We start from the raw sequence: 15,837 nt of genomic DNA, 5'->3' as shown, positions 1-15,837 counted from the left end.
TCTCTCCCTTTGGTCTGTATGACACTGTGTATCCCTTTGTGGAGTAATGGCTGCTCTCTCACCTTCCCCTCCATTGTTTTTTTGGCTACAGCTGGGCTTTGCTGATCTAAATCTGGCAGAATTTGCAGGCTCTGGATCCACTGTCCGTTGCTGCTTGCTGGAAGGATACGATACTAAGAACACCCGACAGGACAACTCCATCCTAAAGGTACAACAGCTAGAACTTACACAGTAGAAAACCTACTTAGGACTTTGGGGAGATCCCAGTGCTGTGCCAGGCCTGAGAGAAGGTCCTGTTATGTATGGAGACGTGATTTTGCTTTTGTACTGCTAGACTGACTTGAGAAGCTTCCCATTATCAGAGTTGCCCTCTGATAATTTGGCATTGATTTGGCCAAGCAGTGACCCTTGACAAAGAAACCAGGAACAGGAGGGAGGGAAAAGGTTGTTACAGTGCATTGTCAGTGTGGCCCTGGTGGTGTCCTGCTGAGCCACTGCCACTTGGCGTTACTGATGCCAAGGAGGAAAATACTTTGCTAAATCCCTGAAGCTGATTTCCTTGGGAAAGGAGCTAGATCTGTCTGATCTTTACACCTAGCCCTTGACCTCCTGGCTGTTGGGAAGTGAGGAGCTCAGTGCAGCATGGCTAATGATGTGCCTTGTGTCCCCTCTCCAGGTCACGATCGGAATGTCCCTGCTCTCTGGGGACCCCTGCTTCAAAACGTGAGTTCCTGGGTCTACCCCATTCTGGGCAGACACTAAAATTGATGAAGAGAGGGGAAAAGATATTGGGAAATACAGTAAAACTGGTTGAATCAGCCAGAAAAGTATAGCCAGCCTGTGCTAGTAATTGTTTTTGTTCTCTGCTCTGGATTTCCCAGCTTTGATTATTGCTGTGCACAGTATTTTCCCGGCTGGTGCAACTTAGGTTTTGGAAACCAGTAGATTTTGATTACAAACTTCATGTTTTGCCTGAAGGATAGAATTTCTCATGGCTCTGGGCTTGGTTTCACTGACCTCCAAGAGGAGAAAGGTCAATAAAGAAAACAGTCTTGGAAGTGGACACGCTTCAGCACATATCATGGGAGATAAAGATCTCAGATTGAAACAGCAACAAAAATACTTTAAGGCTGAATCATTTTAATTTTTTTTTCTTCAGGGCTCACAACTTGTATTAATTAGCAGAGAAATTGCAGTAATGTGGTGTTTTTTAATGGATAATGATAGGAAAGAATAAGCACAGTTAGGCTGTGGAGCAGTTTTGCTGCTTAAAGAATTATTGATGAATCAATGAATATCCTGGCCACATCTTCCCTCACACCACAGTGCAGCATCACAAATCTCAGCCCTGCTGTGGTGTGCTGGAAGGTGTGACTACACAGCAGGGCTGACTGGTGCCCAAAGGAATATTTCATGTTGCCTCCCAACAGTCTGAGAGAAGAAAGCTTTACCTTGAGGCCAACTCTTGTAGCAGTTGTATTCTGGGCTAAAAGGTCTAATTTTAGGAGCTAGCTTGGGGTGTGTAAAGTAGCTCAAATTCTTGTTAAAAATGCTGCATGATTTTTGGTAGGTTTGTTTTGTGACTGGCTTTTCATAATGCTGCAGTATTTTCTGATACTTTTAAACCCAAAATCAGTGTCATCTGATTCTGTAAAATTGCTACTTCAGAAGGAAGTGTAATAAAGAAGTTTTGTATATCTTAAACTCTACATTTATAGCAGTAACAGATGTTTTAAATCTAGGGTACTAGGATGTCTGGTAATAATGTCTGACAAAAATACCTGTTGCTCCTTTGCAAGGAAAGCAAGTCCCACTGTTAGAATGCCTGAAAATTACACAGAACAGGATATAAATATTCATTTAATCTAAGTAAGTTCAGTCAGAAAGTCAAACCTCCTAATTTTCTTGAAGGATTTTTACAGTCATTCCCACTTTTCCCTTTTATGTTGATGATGTGCAACTATCTAAAAATAGAAGCTTTGCATGTGGAATAGTCCTTGATCAGTAGAGCTTCTGGTAAATGACATCCATTAGAGTTAGACAGGAATTAAACTGTGCTGGGAAATCATTTCCAAGCACTAATTTTTTTGCAGCACTCCATGAACCTTCTCCTGCTGGGGTTATTGGAAGGGGCAGAGCAGCTGAGCTGACAGACCAAAGGGCTGCTCCCACAGCTGCTGCAGGAACAGTTTGCTTGCTTAAGGTTGTAAAAGCTTTAAAAACCCGTGAAGCAAAGTCCCCAAAGCACCTGGGTGCATGCAAATCACTGATAAGGTGATTAGGGAGGGTTTTATCCTGGTGAAGGCATGCTGTGAGTTTCCTGAAAGCTTTATAGCCATTCAGCTGCTTGCATTAAATATGCTCTCTTCCAAAATACTGCAGAGATCCCCTTCCTTGTAACATCTGAGCTCTGAGCGAGACAAAAGATTTTATTTCTCACTCCTCACTTAAAAACCATAATATGATCCTTTAGTTCCAGTTCAGACTTCAGGCTGCAGGGAGGTTAGGGCTCCAACAGGAATATTCACTTTGCCTCGCTGCACATGCTGTGGCTTCCACCCAAAAGCACTTTTGGAGGAAGGGAGGGGGCTTCAGGCACTCACAGCTCTGTCCTGCAGTCAGTATTTACAAAGGGATGTTGCGAGCTCACAGAATAACCAGAAAAATAATTCTGACAGCTGGAAAAACACTTTAGTTTCACTGAAAAGGAGTTTAATAGTCAGTTAAAAAAGGGAAAGGTTATTTGATTGTCATAAAAGTGCTCTCATAGGGGCACAGGGTTGCTGGGATAAAAGGTTTCTTTTTGGCCAAAGAGGTGTAAAAGAAAGGAAGCTGGAATAGAGAGTGGGACAACAGCAAACTGGTTCCTGTTTGTGAAGCCAGCTGGCCAGTGGACACGTGTTGGGAGTGAAAGAGCAGCTCTGGATGGTGTCCTGGAGGACAGTGCAAGTTCTGAGCCTGTTGTCCTATGTAAATTAATGAATGGGTCCTTTTTGCTTTAATTTACCTCAAAAACTTGATTTTTCTTATAATGCAGTCCAAGATAGGGAAGACACCAGTCTTGCATGTAGGAAAACAAAACCCACCATCCCATTTGAGCTGCTGGTCAGAGGGCTGCCAGCTTCCCCCTACTGAGAAGGGTGGGATAGACAGAATGATGGCTGCTCCCTGCCTGGCAGTCTGTAACCTCCTTGCCTTCTGATTTCAGGCCTCCTTCCACCGCCAAATCCATCACCATCCCAGGGCAGGACTCTACTCTGCAGCTGACCTGCAAGGGTGAGGGAACCACCAGCAGCAGCAGTTCCTCCACAATTGGCTCCCTGCGCCAGAGCAAGCCAAGAACTGCCATTCTCAGCTCAGGTCTGAATGCCCACCCTGGAGCCATGCAATGTGTGTCTGTGTCTGGACACTCCTTTGTTTTTCCCAGCAGTTGAAAGCACAGAAATTCTTTATTTTTCATGCTTTCCCACACCCATCCTCAACCCCATTACTCATTAAGAATATTGAGAATAACAAAGCCATCTAAGTGTAACTGAGGAGAAGAAGGTTGAATATTTGCCACATGTGTATTTCTGGTAGTGGAGATAAAGCAATTTGTTCTTTTTGCTGGGGATTTAATAATTCATGCACTGCACTCATCCCTGCTTTCCACTGTGTTCAATGACACTTACCATTGTTCTATACTCAGTTATTCTGTTGTTCAGATTTATCTTCCAGAAAAGTTCCTCTGAAGGTTTTAGAGGTTGGATTAAGGTCTAGTGGCCTTGTTCCAGCTGCTGATGCAGTTCTTTGGCTTCTCTATGAGCCTGTTTTCAAGGGCACTGCATTTTCACATCAGTTTTTTTTTCTTCCCAGCACATTCCAAATGTGCAGGCAGATACACTGCACCAAAATAGCACTCGAGTCTCATCCCCTCAGTGACAGAGCACGTGGTGCAAGTGGTGTTCATAAAAAGCTGGCTAATGTGTTACATTTGTGCACTTCTGGATAAGCTTCCTGCGAGAGAGACAAGCAGGACTTGCAAAGGAGCAGGGGTTATGCTGAAGTGTCTTTATCAAATTCAGAGATTATTTAAATGTTACAGGCTCTCACAAGTAATAGAAAGGGAAAGGTAATGCAAAAAAAAAACAGAGATTGAAATACTTCACTGTCAGTGGCCATCTGATGCTTACTTGGTCTTAGCTTGATGCTTTTACTATGGATAGTTTCAGACACTACTTGTCCTTCTAGATTCTACAAGTGTGCAGAGATGTTTGTAAATTCATGTGGCGGATAGAAATAGTGATAAACGTGTCAGAGAAGCTCACTGTGATCTTCCCTACTCCCTGGGTGTTTGTAAGCCCTGTACAGCAGGGGCTCTGGCCAGTAGACTGCACTTTCCTTGATCTGTCATCCCAAGATCAGCCTCCACTCTCATCTGACCAGTGCACCATGTGCTGGCTTGGTTATGGTGTAAGCAGCGTCCTCTTCTCCTTGGCAGGTGTCCCAGAAGAGTCGGATCAGAACCTGTCCAGCCCAGAGGAAGTTTTCCACTCAGGGCACTCACGGAACTCGAGCTATGCCAGCCAGCAGTCCAAGATCTCTGGTAACCACTGATCCACACAGCTCTGCCATCCCTTTTCCTTTCTGCACATAGCTCCTGTGAGAGTGATTTGCAGCCATCTCTCTCACCCTGCTCTGTAATACCAGCCTCCTGCTGAGTCTCTGCAGATGAGCTCACAGAAGTCTGAACCTCTGTGTGCAGGGGCAGAAGTGCTGCTGTGAAGCTGCCCTGCCCGTTAGCTGTGCTGCCAGGAACAGGAGCAGATGAGGTTTGCAATCCCTGTGTGTTGGCAGGTTACAGCACGGAGCACTCCCGCTCCTCCAGCATGTCTGACCTGACCCACCGCCGGAACACGTCCACCAGCAGCAGCGCCTCTGGGGGGCTCAGCATGACCGTGGAGTATCCCGAGGGGGAGAGGGAACACAAACTGGAGAAGCCACCTCGCCCCCCCAGACCACCCCTCCTGCTGGACAGACCCTCCCGGTGAGTAACAGTGGAGCAAAGACATTTCTCTGGGAAGGAGAGACAGAACCTGCTCCTTTGTCTTTGGGCAGCAGCGGATCAGATTGTGGCCAGGAGAAGCAGGGCAGTGTGTAGAAGTCTGTGTCTTGAAAGGCTAAGTTTTTCCTGTATTTCCTCTTGCCAGGAGGAAAAAGGATTCAATGGAGAGTCACCCAACCCGAGTGGATGACACCAGGATCGATGCTGATGATATAGTGGAGAAAATAATGCAGAGTCAGGACTTCACAGATGTCAGCAATACTGAAGGTGAGAGGAGAAGCCTCAGAGGGGATGTCTGGGTTGTTCCTTTCACAAGGCTGCCAATCATTTACAGTCAGATCTGATCTGCCATGGGCTCCCTTCTCCTTTTGACAGCTATTTGCTTTCAGTGCTTGCTGGGTGTTTCTGTGGTAGATTAACCACGTGGGTGTGAGAGCTGCACATGTATTTACAGATAGCACTTGCTGCTGTTCCACACATGACAGCAGAGATTGAATAGTAGCTGAAACTTGCAGGGAGAGAGAGGAAAAACACTGATTCTCAGTGCAGTGGAGATCAGTTGCATCAGCTGTCTGCACTGCTCTAGTGCCTTTTGTCCAGGTCAGGCCAAGGGTATTTGTCAAAAAAAAAGAGCACAACTAGAGGGGAAGCAGCACATCTCTACAGAAACATGGGTTACCATGTGCTGGTGGTCAGGTCTGTCAGAGAGCTTATGAAGGGGTTTTCTCCATTGCAGTCACAGCATCTGTTAGGAGAAAACTTACAATATAATTGCTTTTGTTTTCACTTTCATTTTCCAGTTTAGCATAGAAATCAATCTCTAGTCTGATATTTCCATCTGAGGTTTTCTCTGTCAAGTTTTAAACTTGAGCCTAGCTTGTTATCTGTGCTTCGTTAATTTACCATTAGTCACCTTAAATTGTTGCACATGGCAGCACTCTTATCATGTGAGGAGTTATACCTCTCTCAGCGTGGGTTAGAACTAGACTGAGTACAGCTGCCTCTCACCAGCAGAACAGACTGAGCTTCTCCTCCAGTGACTCTACCAAAGCAGTGTGAGGCCCCTCATCTGTTCAGATGTGTGTAAGCTGACCAAGAATTTGCATCAATGGAATTGCCTTAAAAAAAGGCAGCTGGGGGAGTATGGCTGAATTAATATCTCTGCTTTTATTCTTCCAAAGCTTCACATGTGTGGAGGCTCCCTTTTGGAGCAAGGAAAGGAGTTCCCAGGGGCTCGATAACTGTGGGAACACCATGAGAAAGTGTGGATGTGCATTTGCTGAGACACACTTGCTCTTTGCTGATTGTGTGTCTGGGAGGGGAGTTCCTGGCAGCCTCAGTAGTTCTGGATTTTGATGTCTGTCTTCCTTTTCTATCTGCAGACAGCAACTTGAGGTTGTTTGTGAGCAGAGATGGAACAACTACGCTGAGCGGTATTCAGCTGGGAAACAGGTAGGTTTCCTAAAAGGCTGGCAGACAGAGGGGCTCCAGAGAGATTAGTGGGCTCTGTACCTAGGAAATTTCCACTTCTTGCTAAAGGAGAGATTTCTAAACATCATGTGCTACGTGGTGGCTTTATTCCCATATTAACAGCCCTGGGATCCCTTTGGTGGCGGGCTGCAGTTGCACTAGAGTATGAATGCAGTTCTCAGCAGGAGCTCAGAGGGATAATGGGATCCTGGTTGTTAGACCCAGGACCAGAAGTGAGGAGTGAAAGGACAAAATGGTAGAGGCTGGTTCCCGTTTGTTCCTGAAGGAGGGAGCTTTGCCTCCTGCTGGCCTGCAGCAAAACTGCAGCAGAGCGGGAAAGGAAGGGAAAAGAGTCCCTTTTCACTGCCTCTTATTGTCCCTTTTCTCTGCCTCTTCCATAATCATCGAGGGCTCTCATGAAAGCCTTCTGAAGCAGTAAAACTTTTTCTTGCCATTATAGCTCTTAGTACTGCTTTCGGCCAGTTGCGTTTGAGGCTTTATTGCATCTTTTCAGTAGAATTAAAAAGAGCAGACATGGTAATGCAGAGATGTATCAAGTTGGTAACAAAGCCGGGAGTGCAGCAAAGCCAGGCACTCTGGCTCTTTGTTCTGGGTAGGATACTCCCATTTTACTGTGTCCTGTAGAAGGGCTAGTGTGTCACACCCAGCTCTCTCCAGGGCTCTGTTGCTGACTTGCCACCTCTTTATCCCTATTCCAAGGACTGGCTTCCCACAAGGCTGACTCCTTGTCACTGATACCTGCAGTGTTTTTATGTGGGTTTAGAAGATAGGATGTTTGAGAGTGGAGAGCTCTGAATTAGAACTTGGTTGCTCAAAATGACTGTGGAAAGTAACTGGCCCCTCTCCCCCTCTGCCTCCCCAGGGTCTCATCTGGAGTTTACGAGCCTGTGGTGATTGAAACCCACTAAATGTGAAGAACAGGGTAGAGCTGCTGGACACAGGCCCCCTACCCAGTCCTCTGCCACATGGATGCCAACCTTTACCTCTCTTCATGCAGCATTCCAGAAGGGATTTCTCCACGCCCCTCCCCACACGTTTGCACTGCAGAACTACTCCAAGACCACTCCAGAACATGCACTTTCCCTGCATTGGCATTGTCCTTCTCTGCTTCCTGGTCCTTCCAGTGCATGCCTTCCCCCTGTTCCTGCTCAGACACAAGGTGTCTGTGGGGCTTATCCTTGGGCTAGTCCCAGAGGATGTTGCTCATCTGCATCCCTCATTCCACCCATTCACTTTGCAGCAGGAGACTTCTCAGTTTCTGTCTCCCCAAAACATTGGGTTATACCACTGTGAACTCTTCAAACCACTGGGGGTGGGGGAAGCCATTCTAACCAAACCCAGAGCTGCTTGCTGGGGACACGGTGACATGGCCACTTGCAGGATGCTTTATTCCATTGACTCTGCAAGGGAACATCACCTCCCACGGCAATGGTTGTACTGAACAAGGTATGCTGTGGTGTACACTTCACCTTCCTATCCTCACATCCCCAAACAACATCTTCTCATAGGAAATACTTCCCAAAAGTGCATTTCAGAAAACTGCCGCAATCCAGCTGGGAGTTGGTGAACGGTTAAATGTGAGTGCTCGTCACACCACCAACTGCAGCAGCCCTTCCACTGCTGGGCATGGAAGGGGGTGTTCGTCAACTAGCATTAGAAGGAGCACTTTAGAGGTTACAGATTTTACCTGGAGGAGGCTTCTACTCACTATTCCAGGAGTATAATCTGTGTTTGCTGGACTGATTCAGCAAATAGTCCTGTTGGAGCTTGGAATACAAAGCCTCTTTTTTTTATTTTTTTTTTTTTTTCTTCTTGTTTCATTGGCTCAGGAAGGGAACTGCCCTTCTTGGACTGTGAAATGAATCTTGTCTGACAGCCCTTCCCTGGACCAGAGCTGGATGCAGTTGACTGCAGTGGTGTCTCTGTTGTGGTGGTGATGTCGATTGCCTCTCTTGGCCTGGGCCAGTAAGGGATTTGGTGTTGCTTTGCCTTTCTTGCCTTGTCAGCAGAGATCTGTGCCTGAGCTGGTTCCTTCTGGGGCTGGGGAGAAGCTACTGTCTCTGCCTTCAAGGCTAGAAGGGGTGTTTGCTGCTGCATTAGCCACAGCAGCTGTTCTGACCTGCTCTGTGGTGAGTGAACTCTTTTGATAAGGCTTCAAACTGTTCTCTGGTTGATCTTTCAATTGCTCTTCTTTGGGTTTGGTTTCTGCAGTTGTTTGACACTTTTCCTTGCAGTGTGTGGCAGAAATGTCGATCCCTTTCAGCTCCCACGTGGAGATTCTCCTGGCAGCCGAATTGCCAGTGAGGATCTGGGCAGCCCCTGGCTGTGGGCCAGCAGCAGGCTGTGCTTGCAGCCCTCCCTGTACAGAGCCCCTCAGCTGATAAGCTATTTGTGTGTAGTGCCCATTCCTCTTTTGCCAGTGTACTGTGGTAGCACTCAGCAGCCGTGCCCTCGGAGCAATTCCACACTCCAGGACCTGGCTCCCCTCTGACACTTGTGTGTGTGTACAGGCACACACTCATTCTGTTCAGCAAGGAAAGACTTGTAACTGATCACGTTGTTCAAATTCTTAGTTATTGTAAAGCCTCTTTTAAAGGAGGAAAGAAAAAAAAAGCATTAACTGTGGTCTCTTTGGCCAGAATGCATGCAGATGAGCTGCTGGAAAAGGGAATCTGGCAGAATGAGAAACAAGGAATGAAAGGGCCTTGATTTAGCTTTTTTTTTTACCCTTCTAGCTAAGGATGCTGCATGGGGAGGGTGCTCAGCAGTGTGGTAAAACTATACAGTTGCATACTCTGTTTTGATGGTTTCTCTATTTGAGTCAAGAGGTCTCTTCCTGTGTTTGGACAGACCACATATAGGATATGCATCTTTTCCACCCTTTGCCTTCAAAGGGAATTAAATTTGAATTAGGATAAAAAGGGGATACAGACAACACCTTGATTTGGTTTTAATGTAAGGAAAAAGTGTTGGATCTTTTGAGACTGCCTAGAACAAAAGCTCTTTCACACTTTCACACTTGCTAGGTTTTTTTTAAATGGTGATCTCTTCTTCATTCAGCCTGGGTAGGTTTGGCACTCACTTGCAGGCTGCTGAGCATCCTGCCCTGTTCCTGGGGTGCCACGTGTCTGCAGGAAGGAGAGAACTGCTTGTCTTTCTCTCTCCCTGGGGCAGTGCCAGAAAGCCAGGCCTGGCCTGACCGTCTGCTCAGGTCAGGGTGAGGGCAGAAGGAGGCTCGGACAGCAGTGGCTGTTCTGCCCTGTCTGTGGATGGCTGTGCAGAGCCGAGGGTCTGGCTGCTCCCCAGGGGCCAACAAAGCCCCTCAGGAAATCAGATCCAACCAGGACTTGAAAGGAGCAAGCATGAGCCAGGAAAGAGGCCAAAACCCAGCTCACTTCTTCTGCTTTGCTTCTGTTCCCATGAAAAACAATGGTAGTCACTGTCAGAGCAGTTGGGATCCCAGGACATTCTTCTGGCCTCCATTGGCAAGAGTTGGCTGCTCCGAGGCACTGGCAGCTCGGCATGTCACGAAACCAGTGGGACAGAGGGAAGAGTATCTTCCCAGCAAAGCAAGAGGAGAAGCAGTTGAGCTTTTGAGAGCACTGGTCTCTTCTTCCCAGGCTGGCAGAGGCATAACCTGCTCCATCACATCACTGTGGCCAACCTGGGCATGTCTTTGGCTTCTCTTCCAGTGGCTTGGCACATCACTGCTTGCATTTCTGGTAACTGTGTCTCATAGGGTATTTCTTGTCTCCACCCTAGTGCCTCCACAGATCCTGGTCTTTGTGTGGCTTTTTAGCTCTCCTGCCCCTGGTTTTGAGTGAGTAAGCAGTCCTAGTCATCCAGCCTTGCACTGCACAGCTGGGGCTGGGGCACGTGGGGCAGACCTGGAGGGAGGAAGGAGCAGTCTGTTCCTATTTGTAGATCCCATGCAGAGCTCCTGCTGCACATCCAGCACAAGCAATGCCCAGCAGTCTCTAGGCAGCCGTGGGCACCCGAGCTGGTGGCTGTGGGGTCACTTGTCCCACACACTCACTGCTGCCTCAGGAAGCTGCATCTCATGAGCACTTTTTCCTTGTGGCATCGCTGCTGCCTGTTCCTCTTTGGACTTTGAACATTTAAGAAGTGAATCAGTTTCCAGACCCAAACCGCTGGCTAGTTTCCTTTGGGTTTTTCTTTTTTGTTGTGAAGTTTATGGAATTTTTTTTTTATACAAACCCAGCAGGCTGGTGTTTTTCAACTGCATTATTGTTTCATTGATATTTTATTTCAGGGGGGTTTAGGGGGGGAATGTTCTTCCCCTCATTGTTCCCCTTCTCAGGGGATTCAGGGGTGGCTTAAACAAGTAAAAGGACCTTATTGGCAAGACTCTGCATCCCCTGGGTCTCTGATGCTGACAAGCAGGGCTGCTCACACCTGGCTGGCCCCAGAGAGCAGAGCTGGCCCTCTGCTTCAGTCTTGGGATCAGGCAAAACGTGTGGGCGCTGCTCCTGGTTTCTAGACCTTTAGTTGGTGTAAGCACATTGCAAAGCGTTAGGAAATTCAGTGTAACTTTTTTACTAACTTTTTTTCTTTTTTAAAAACCAATATAAAACTGAGTGTCCAAAAGAATAGGCTTAGTCGTTACTTGGTGAAGGAGATGGATTTCAATTGGAAATTGTGATGGGAAAAGGGGGAGAAGGATGTTGCTCCCTCATCATCATCTTTTGTATGGTCAGCACTTTAAATGGGGGCCTCGTGCTGTTCTGACCCTTGGAGTGATGGGCAGCAGGCGTGTGATTTCTCCCCCCGTCGTTGCCACATCACTTTGTCCCCTGCAGAAAGTTTAACAAGCCCTTTTAAACATTTGCTTCAGTTTTTAGAGTGTTCCGAACCAGGTGGAGGCCTGAAGAAATAGTATTTCATTCTCATCCGAATAGGAGGGGTTGACTTTTTATTTATTTTGTCGTCGCTGTTTCTTTTTAAGCGTGTGGCAGTGCAGCTGGTCTCTGCACTGCTGCCAGGAACCTCTGGGAAAACCTCACTCCAGGTACGCTAGAGCACCGCAGTTCAACCCCTCCTGGCGAGGGGCTCCCCCTCCCCTCCTCGCTGCCTTACCCGGGGGCTGCAGACCCCCCTCCACCCCTCCTGCCCCATCCCTGCTGCCCCACCTGGTCTCTAGCTGAGTTCTTGCTCTGGTGACTGAGCGCTTTGGACAAGGCCAGTCCCCAGGGACAAGTTCCTACAAACTCTGCCTGGTCGCAGGTGTTTGTCCTTGAAAAGCCACTTCCTCTCTGGGGAGGGATCGATGAATGCGAAATTCCCCCCGTTTCCCTCCTGAGAGCTGTGTCCATCAGCCCCCTCCCTGCGCCCTCCGATCCCGCTGCCTCCAGAGCATCTCTGCCCACCGGGAGGCAGCGGGCGTGGAAACCTGGGAAATGAATTTGGATGAAACTGAGCGAGGGATGCGGCTGAGCCTGGTAACTTGCCTCAAACACATGGAATAACGGTAGAGCCCATATTTTTGTGGGGGGAGGGAGGGGAAGGGGAGATCATGTTTTATTTTCTTGAAAGTGAATTGAGCTTGGTGACCTTCGGCTGAGGCGCACTCGATTTGTATCAGATTCTATAGAGAGATGGCTGATATTTTTGGAAAGGGAATGGGTCTATGCAAACTTCCAAAATTGCTTGAAAGATAGTTTAACATTTTTTTTACTTTGAAAATCTAAAGATAAATCTAACTTTTGTCTTAAAGCAGAAGTGCGTTTAGAAAGAGAAGCTACTTCCACTGCTCTATTTTGATGATGATTCTTGGAAAGTTTGGGCTGGAGGGAATGACTATTTTTCACCATTTCTATCTTGCTCCTCTAGTTTTTTTGTTTCTTTTTCTAACGGAATGCTGTGCCGTCTTTGATTCAACAGATCGTGTTTGTATTTTCTGTATCTGGTTCCTAATGTAGAGAAATAACAAATATATGAGGAAATCAATATAATGTCAAATGTTGTTATGGTTTGGGGGAAAAATAAAGGTTTTTTGGTACTTCACACTGATTCTTCTTGCTCTGTTTCTTGTTTTAAATATCTGCTATGGGCTGAGAAGGGCATGCTTGGTCCTAGAATACTTTGGCTTTGCCTTCTTAGATTGCTCTGGCAGCTGGGAGAGGAGATCCCAGCCCTTTCCTGGAGAGGGCAGGTGGCAGCACAGCACCAGTCCTGTGGACACACCAATCCCAGGGAAAGGTGACACCTGCCCGAGTCCCCAGCAGTGTTCTGTGTTCTGTCCTGTCTGTCCCAGCCTAGGCTCTGCCTGAACTGCCTCTCCTGCTGCAGCTATCTTGCCAGGCTCACCTGGGGGATCGATCCCACAGCCCAGCAGGGCTCCAGAGAATAAATATCTCTGGATCCTCAGCGCTTGTACCTCAGTAGCCCCTTGGCCAGCACAGGCTCGCCACCCCCTTAATGGAGGGTGAGCCAAATTCAGTGCAGATGGTCACTGCTGATGCCTGACAGGGCTGGAGGGGAACAGGAGCCCTGCGAGGGAGCGGCTTTTGCCTTTTGCACCTTCCCGCCGCCCTCCGGGCGTTTCCCGGGCCGTTCTCTCCGGGCCGTTCTCTCCGGGCCGTTCCCGGGCCGTTCCCGCCGCCCCTCCGGGCGTTTCCCGGGCCGTTCTCTCCGGGCGTTTCCCGGGCCGTTCTCTCCGGGCGTTTCCCGGCCCGTTCTCTCCGGGCGTTTCCCGGCCCGTTCTCTCCGGGCCGTTCCCGGGCCGTTCCCGCCGCCCCTCCGGGCGTTTCCCGGCCCGTTCCCGGGTGTTTCCCGGGCCGTTCCCGCCGCCCCTCCGGGCGTTTCGCGGCTCCGGGAGGTGACGGAGTTCGGGCCCCGCCCCTCCCCCGCTGATTGGTCGTTCCCGGGGCGGGGCTGGCGGACCGCTCGCTGATTGGCGGACGCGCCGGAAAGGCGGGGCCGGCGGGGAGGAGGCCGGGGCGCCGCCATGGTGAGTGCGGGCCCAGCCCGGAGCGGCCGCCGTGGCGGGGCGGGGAAGGGGCGCTGCTCGGCCCGCTGGCACGGGGGGGCTCGGGCCGAATCGCGGCCCGGAGCCCTCGCGAGGCTCCCTGGCTGCCGCCGCTGCGGAGAGACCAGTCCCGGCCGCGTCGGGTCGGTCCTTGGGATGCGGTGTGTGAATTGTCTCAGGGAGCTGCCTGCGGCAGGCCCCGGCGGCCCGCGGTGGATTATCCCGCCGCAGTGTCTCATCCGCGCGGTCACCTAACCCAACAGCAGCTGCCTTGAGCCACTCCTGGCCAGGCGCTGCCGTGGCGATCCCCTCTGACTGTCTCTCCCTTTGCAGGCCACAGCGACGGACCAGCTGGTTGGGTTTGGCTTGGTCGCCTTCAGCCTCGTCCTCTTTGTTTACTACACCCTCTGGATCATCGTACTGGTACGGGTTCCTCTGGCCAATGTAACCGCAGTCACTCCATACTCAGGTGTTTCCCTGGCCGTTGTTCAGCTGGTGATGTGTCTGTGTGCCCCAAGGACTCTTGCCTTCTGGGTTAAACATTTCAGGGCAGAAATGTGTCCTCTGTGTGCTGGCACAGTCCGTGTACTGTCTGGGTATCACACTGATCGTGGTGTCCCCCTGCTGTTCCAAGACGGGCTGACCCAACTGGGGCTGGATGAGCCATTGGGAAGAGCTGGAGCCTGGCCCTGATGGAGGTGTAGTCATCAGTGTCCACGTTTGCATCCCCCAGATTCCTGGTTCTGGTGGGCGATGACAGAGGGAAACATAGAAAGAGGCAAATCTTAACAAATCTGGAGCCTGGTAGGGAGGACAAGAGTTTAGGGAATGCAGTGCTCTGGAAATGTGATTGTGAGGCTTCCCATTTTTGAGGACACATCAACTGAGGTCATTAGCGATTTTCTCCCTGGAAAGAAACTTTTCCCCACGAGCTTTCCAGGTGCAAGAAGCCAGGTTCAGCCTTGAGCTAATGCCTGAACTGCCGCCAGCTTTCCCTCCAACTCCAAGGGTTTTGAATTCCCCTCTTGCATCTGCTCACTGCGCTGCCCGAGCCATGTCTGTGCCGGCGTTCCCAGAGCTGTCGGAGTATTGGCTGCTGTGTGGGAATCCTCACACTGCTCCCTAGTGTCCACAGCCTTCCACAGGCCTCTGCAGGGGGATCCTGCTGGGATAACCATGGAGCAGAGCCGGCGTCAGCTGCTCCCTTCTGCAGAGCACAGACAGGGATTTGCTGTATTCTGCACCAGCAGCTCTGCCCACCCCGAGCCCCCGGGGCTGTGGGACCCTGTGCCAGCCCCAGAGCTGCCCCTCTTTGTCCACTGAACACCAAAACCTTCACTGCCCGCCCACTCTTGGTCTCTGTGGCTGAGCCACCTGCAGGTCTGGGCACCCTTTTTTAGTCATCTCACACCAGATATTTCTGTGTTTCTCCCGAAACCTCGAGGCTGCCCCTCGAGGTGTTGTGTCCACCTGCTGACACCCCTCTCTGTCCCTGCAGCCCTTCATTGACAGCGATCATGGGATCCACCAGTATTTCCTGCCTCGGGAATACGCAGTTATCATCCCTGTGGCAGCCGGGCTGCTGCTGCTGCTATTTATAGGTGAGAGTTATTTCTGTTGTTCTAATTAGAAACTTCTAAATTAGGAAGAGAGGAGGGTTGCTATGGGTTTAGCTAATGTGTGGCACTCCTGACACTCTGTGGTAACTGTTGCAGCTCAGCCTGGCACAGGGACTTGGGGCTGTGTTTGTGTGTGACTTTGGCTGTTGGAGCCTCTGGACAGCAGAATTTTCTTGTTCTGCTTAGATTCTGTTTCTCATTACCAGGTCAACACCTAGAAGTGCCTGGAATTAAAAGTTTCCTACCTGAATCTGTTCTCTCTCTCATGGCAGGTGTTTTTATAATGTTTGTCATGTGGAAGAGCAGGAAACACGCCAAGAAATCAGACTGAAGGCCCAGCTGAGGAGATGAGGAGGTGCCCACGCTGCGGCATCGTAGCCAGGAAAAGACTTTTCCTGCAGCTCCAGGCAGACATCTCCAAGGTGCCCAGCACTGAGCTGCTCCCACGTTCCCTCCTGCAGAGACTAAACCTGTAGTTTACAGTTCACTGACCAAAGAGAAGCAGGATTCGTCCAAGGCTCATCAAGTGAGGGACCAGAGCCTCTGCTGAGGGACCTTCTCCCCAGCTGGGGCTGCCCTGCCCACTCTCTGGGTGCTCCTTCCCCTCAGCTCTGGCTCTGCCCAGTAGTTTGTTCCTTCTGGGAATTTTATTTAAAAGTTTACCTACAGTTTGTGGGGTTTTTTTGATTCAAGTC

The 15,837-nt window shown here is 49.6% G+C and overlaps 2 protein-coding genes across 2 annotated transcripts in view; both read left to right on the top strand.

Moving 5' to 3' along the window:
• EEIG1 (estrogen-induced osteoclastogenesis regulator 1) overlaps window positions 1-12,581 on the top strand; it is a 37,791-nt gene extending 25,210 nt beyond the window's left edge. Inside the window, exons 5-12 of the mRNA XM_058853605.1 lie at window positions 92-208; window positions 677-723; window positions 3,209-3,360; window positions 4,481-4,585; window positions 4,837-5,026; window positions 5,190-5,311; window positions 6,427-6,496; window positions 7,398-12,581. Of these exons, the coding sequence (XP_058709588.1) occupies window positions 92-208; window positions 677-723; window positions 3,209-3,360; window positions 4,481-4,585; window positions 4,837-5,026; window positions 5,190-5,311; window positions 6,427-6,496; window positions 7,398-7,443 (849 nt within the window). The 3' untranslated portion in view covers window positions 7,444-12,581. The remainder of the gene's footprint in view (window positions 1-91; window positions 209-676; window positions 724-3,208; window positions 3,361-4,480; window positions 4,586-4,836; window positions 5,027-5,189; window positions 5,312-6,426; window positions 6,497-7,397) is intronic.
• Window positions 12,582-13,448: 867 nt separating this feature from the next.
• Window positions 13,449-15,810, top strand: DPM2 (dolichyl-phosphate mannosyltransferase subunit 2, regulatory). Its single transcript, XM_058853495.1, has 4 exons — window positions 13,449-13,505; window positions 13,857-13,946; window positions 15,022-15,124; window positions 15,415-15,810. The coding sequence occupies exons 1-4, from the start codon at window positions 13,503-13,505 to the stop codon at window positions 15,471-15,473; spliced, it is 255 nt and encodes an 84-aa protein (XP_058709478.1). The 5' UTR covers window positions 13,449-13,502; the 3' UTR covers window positions 15,474-15,810.
• Window positions 15,811-15,837: the final 27 nt, after the last annotated feature.

Source organism: Poecile atricapillus, chromosome 20 (genome assembly GCF_030490865.1).
Source record: "Poecile atricapillus isolate bPoeAtr1 chromosome 20, bPoeAtr1.hap1, whole genome shotgun sequence".
Taxonomy (NCBI): domain Eukaryota; kingdom Metazoa; phylum Chordata; class Aves; order Passeriformes; family Paridae; genus Poecile; species Poecile atricapillus.
The sequence above is the reverse complement of the archived record's forward strand: the minus strand, read 5'-3'. Positions and strand labels throughout refer to the sequence as shown.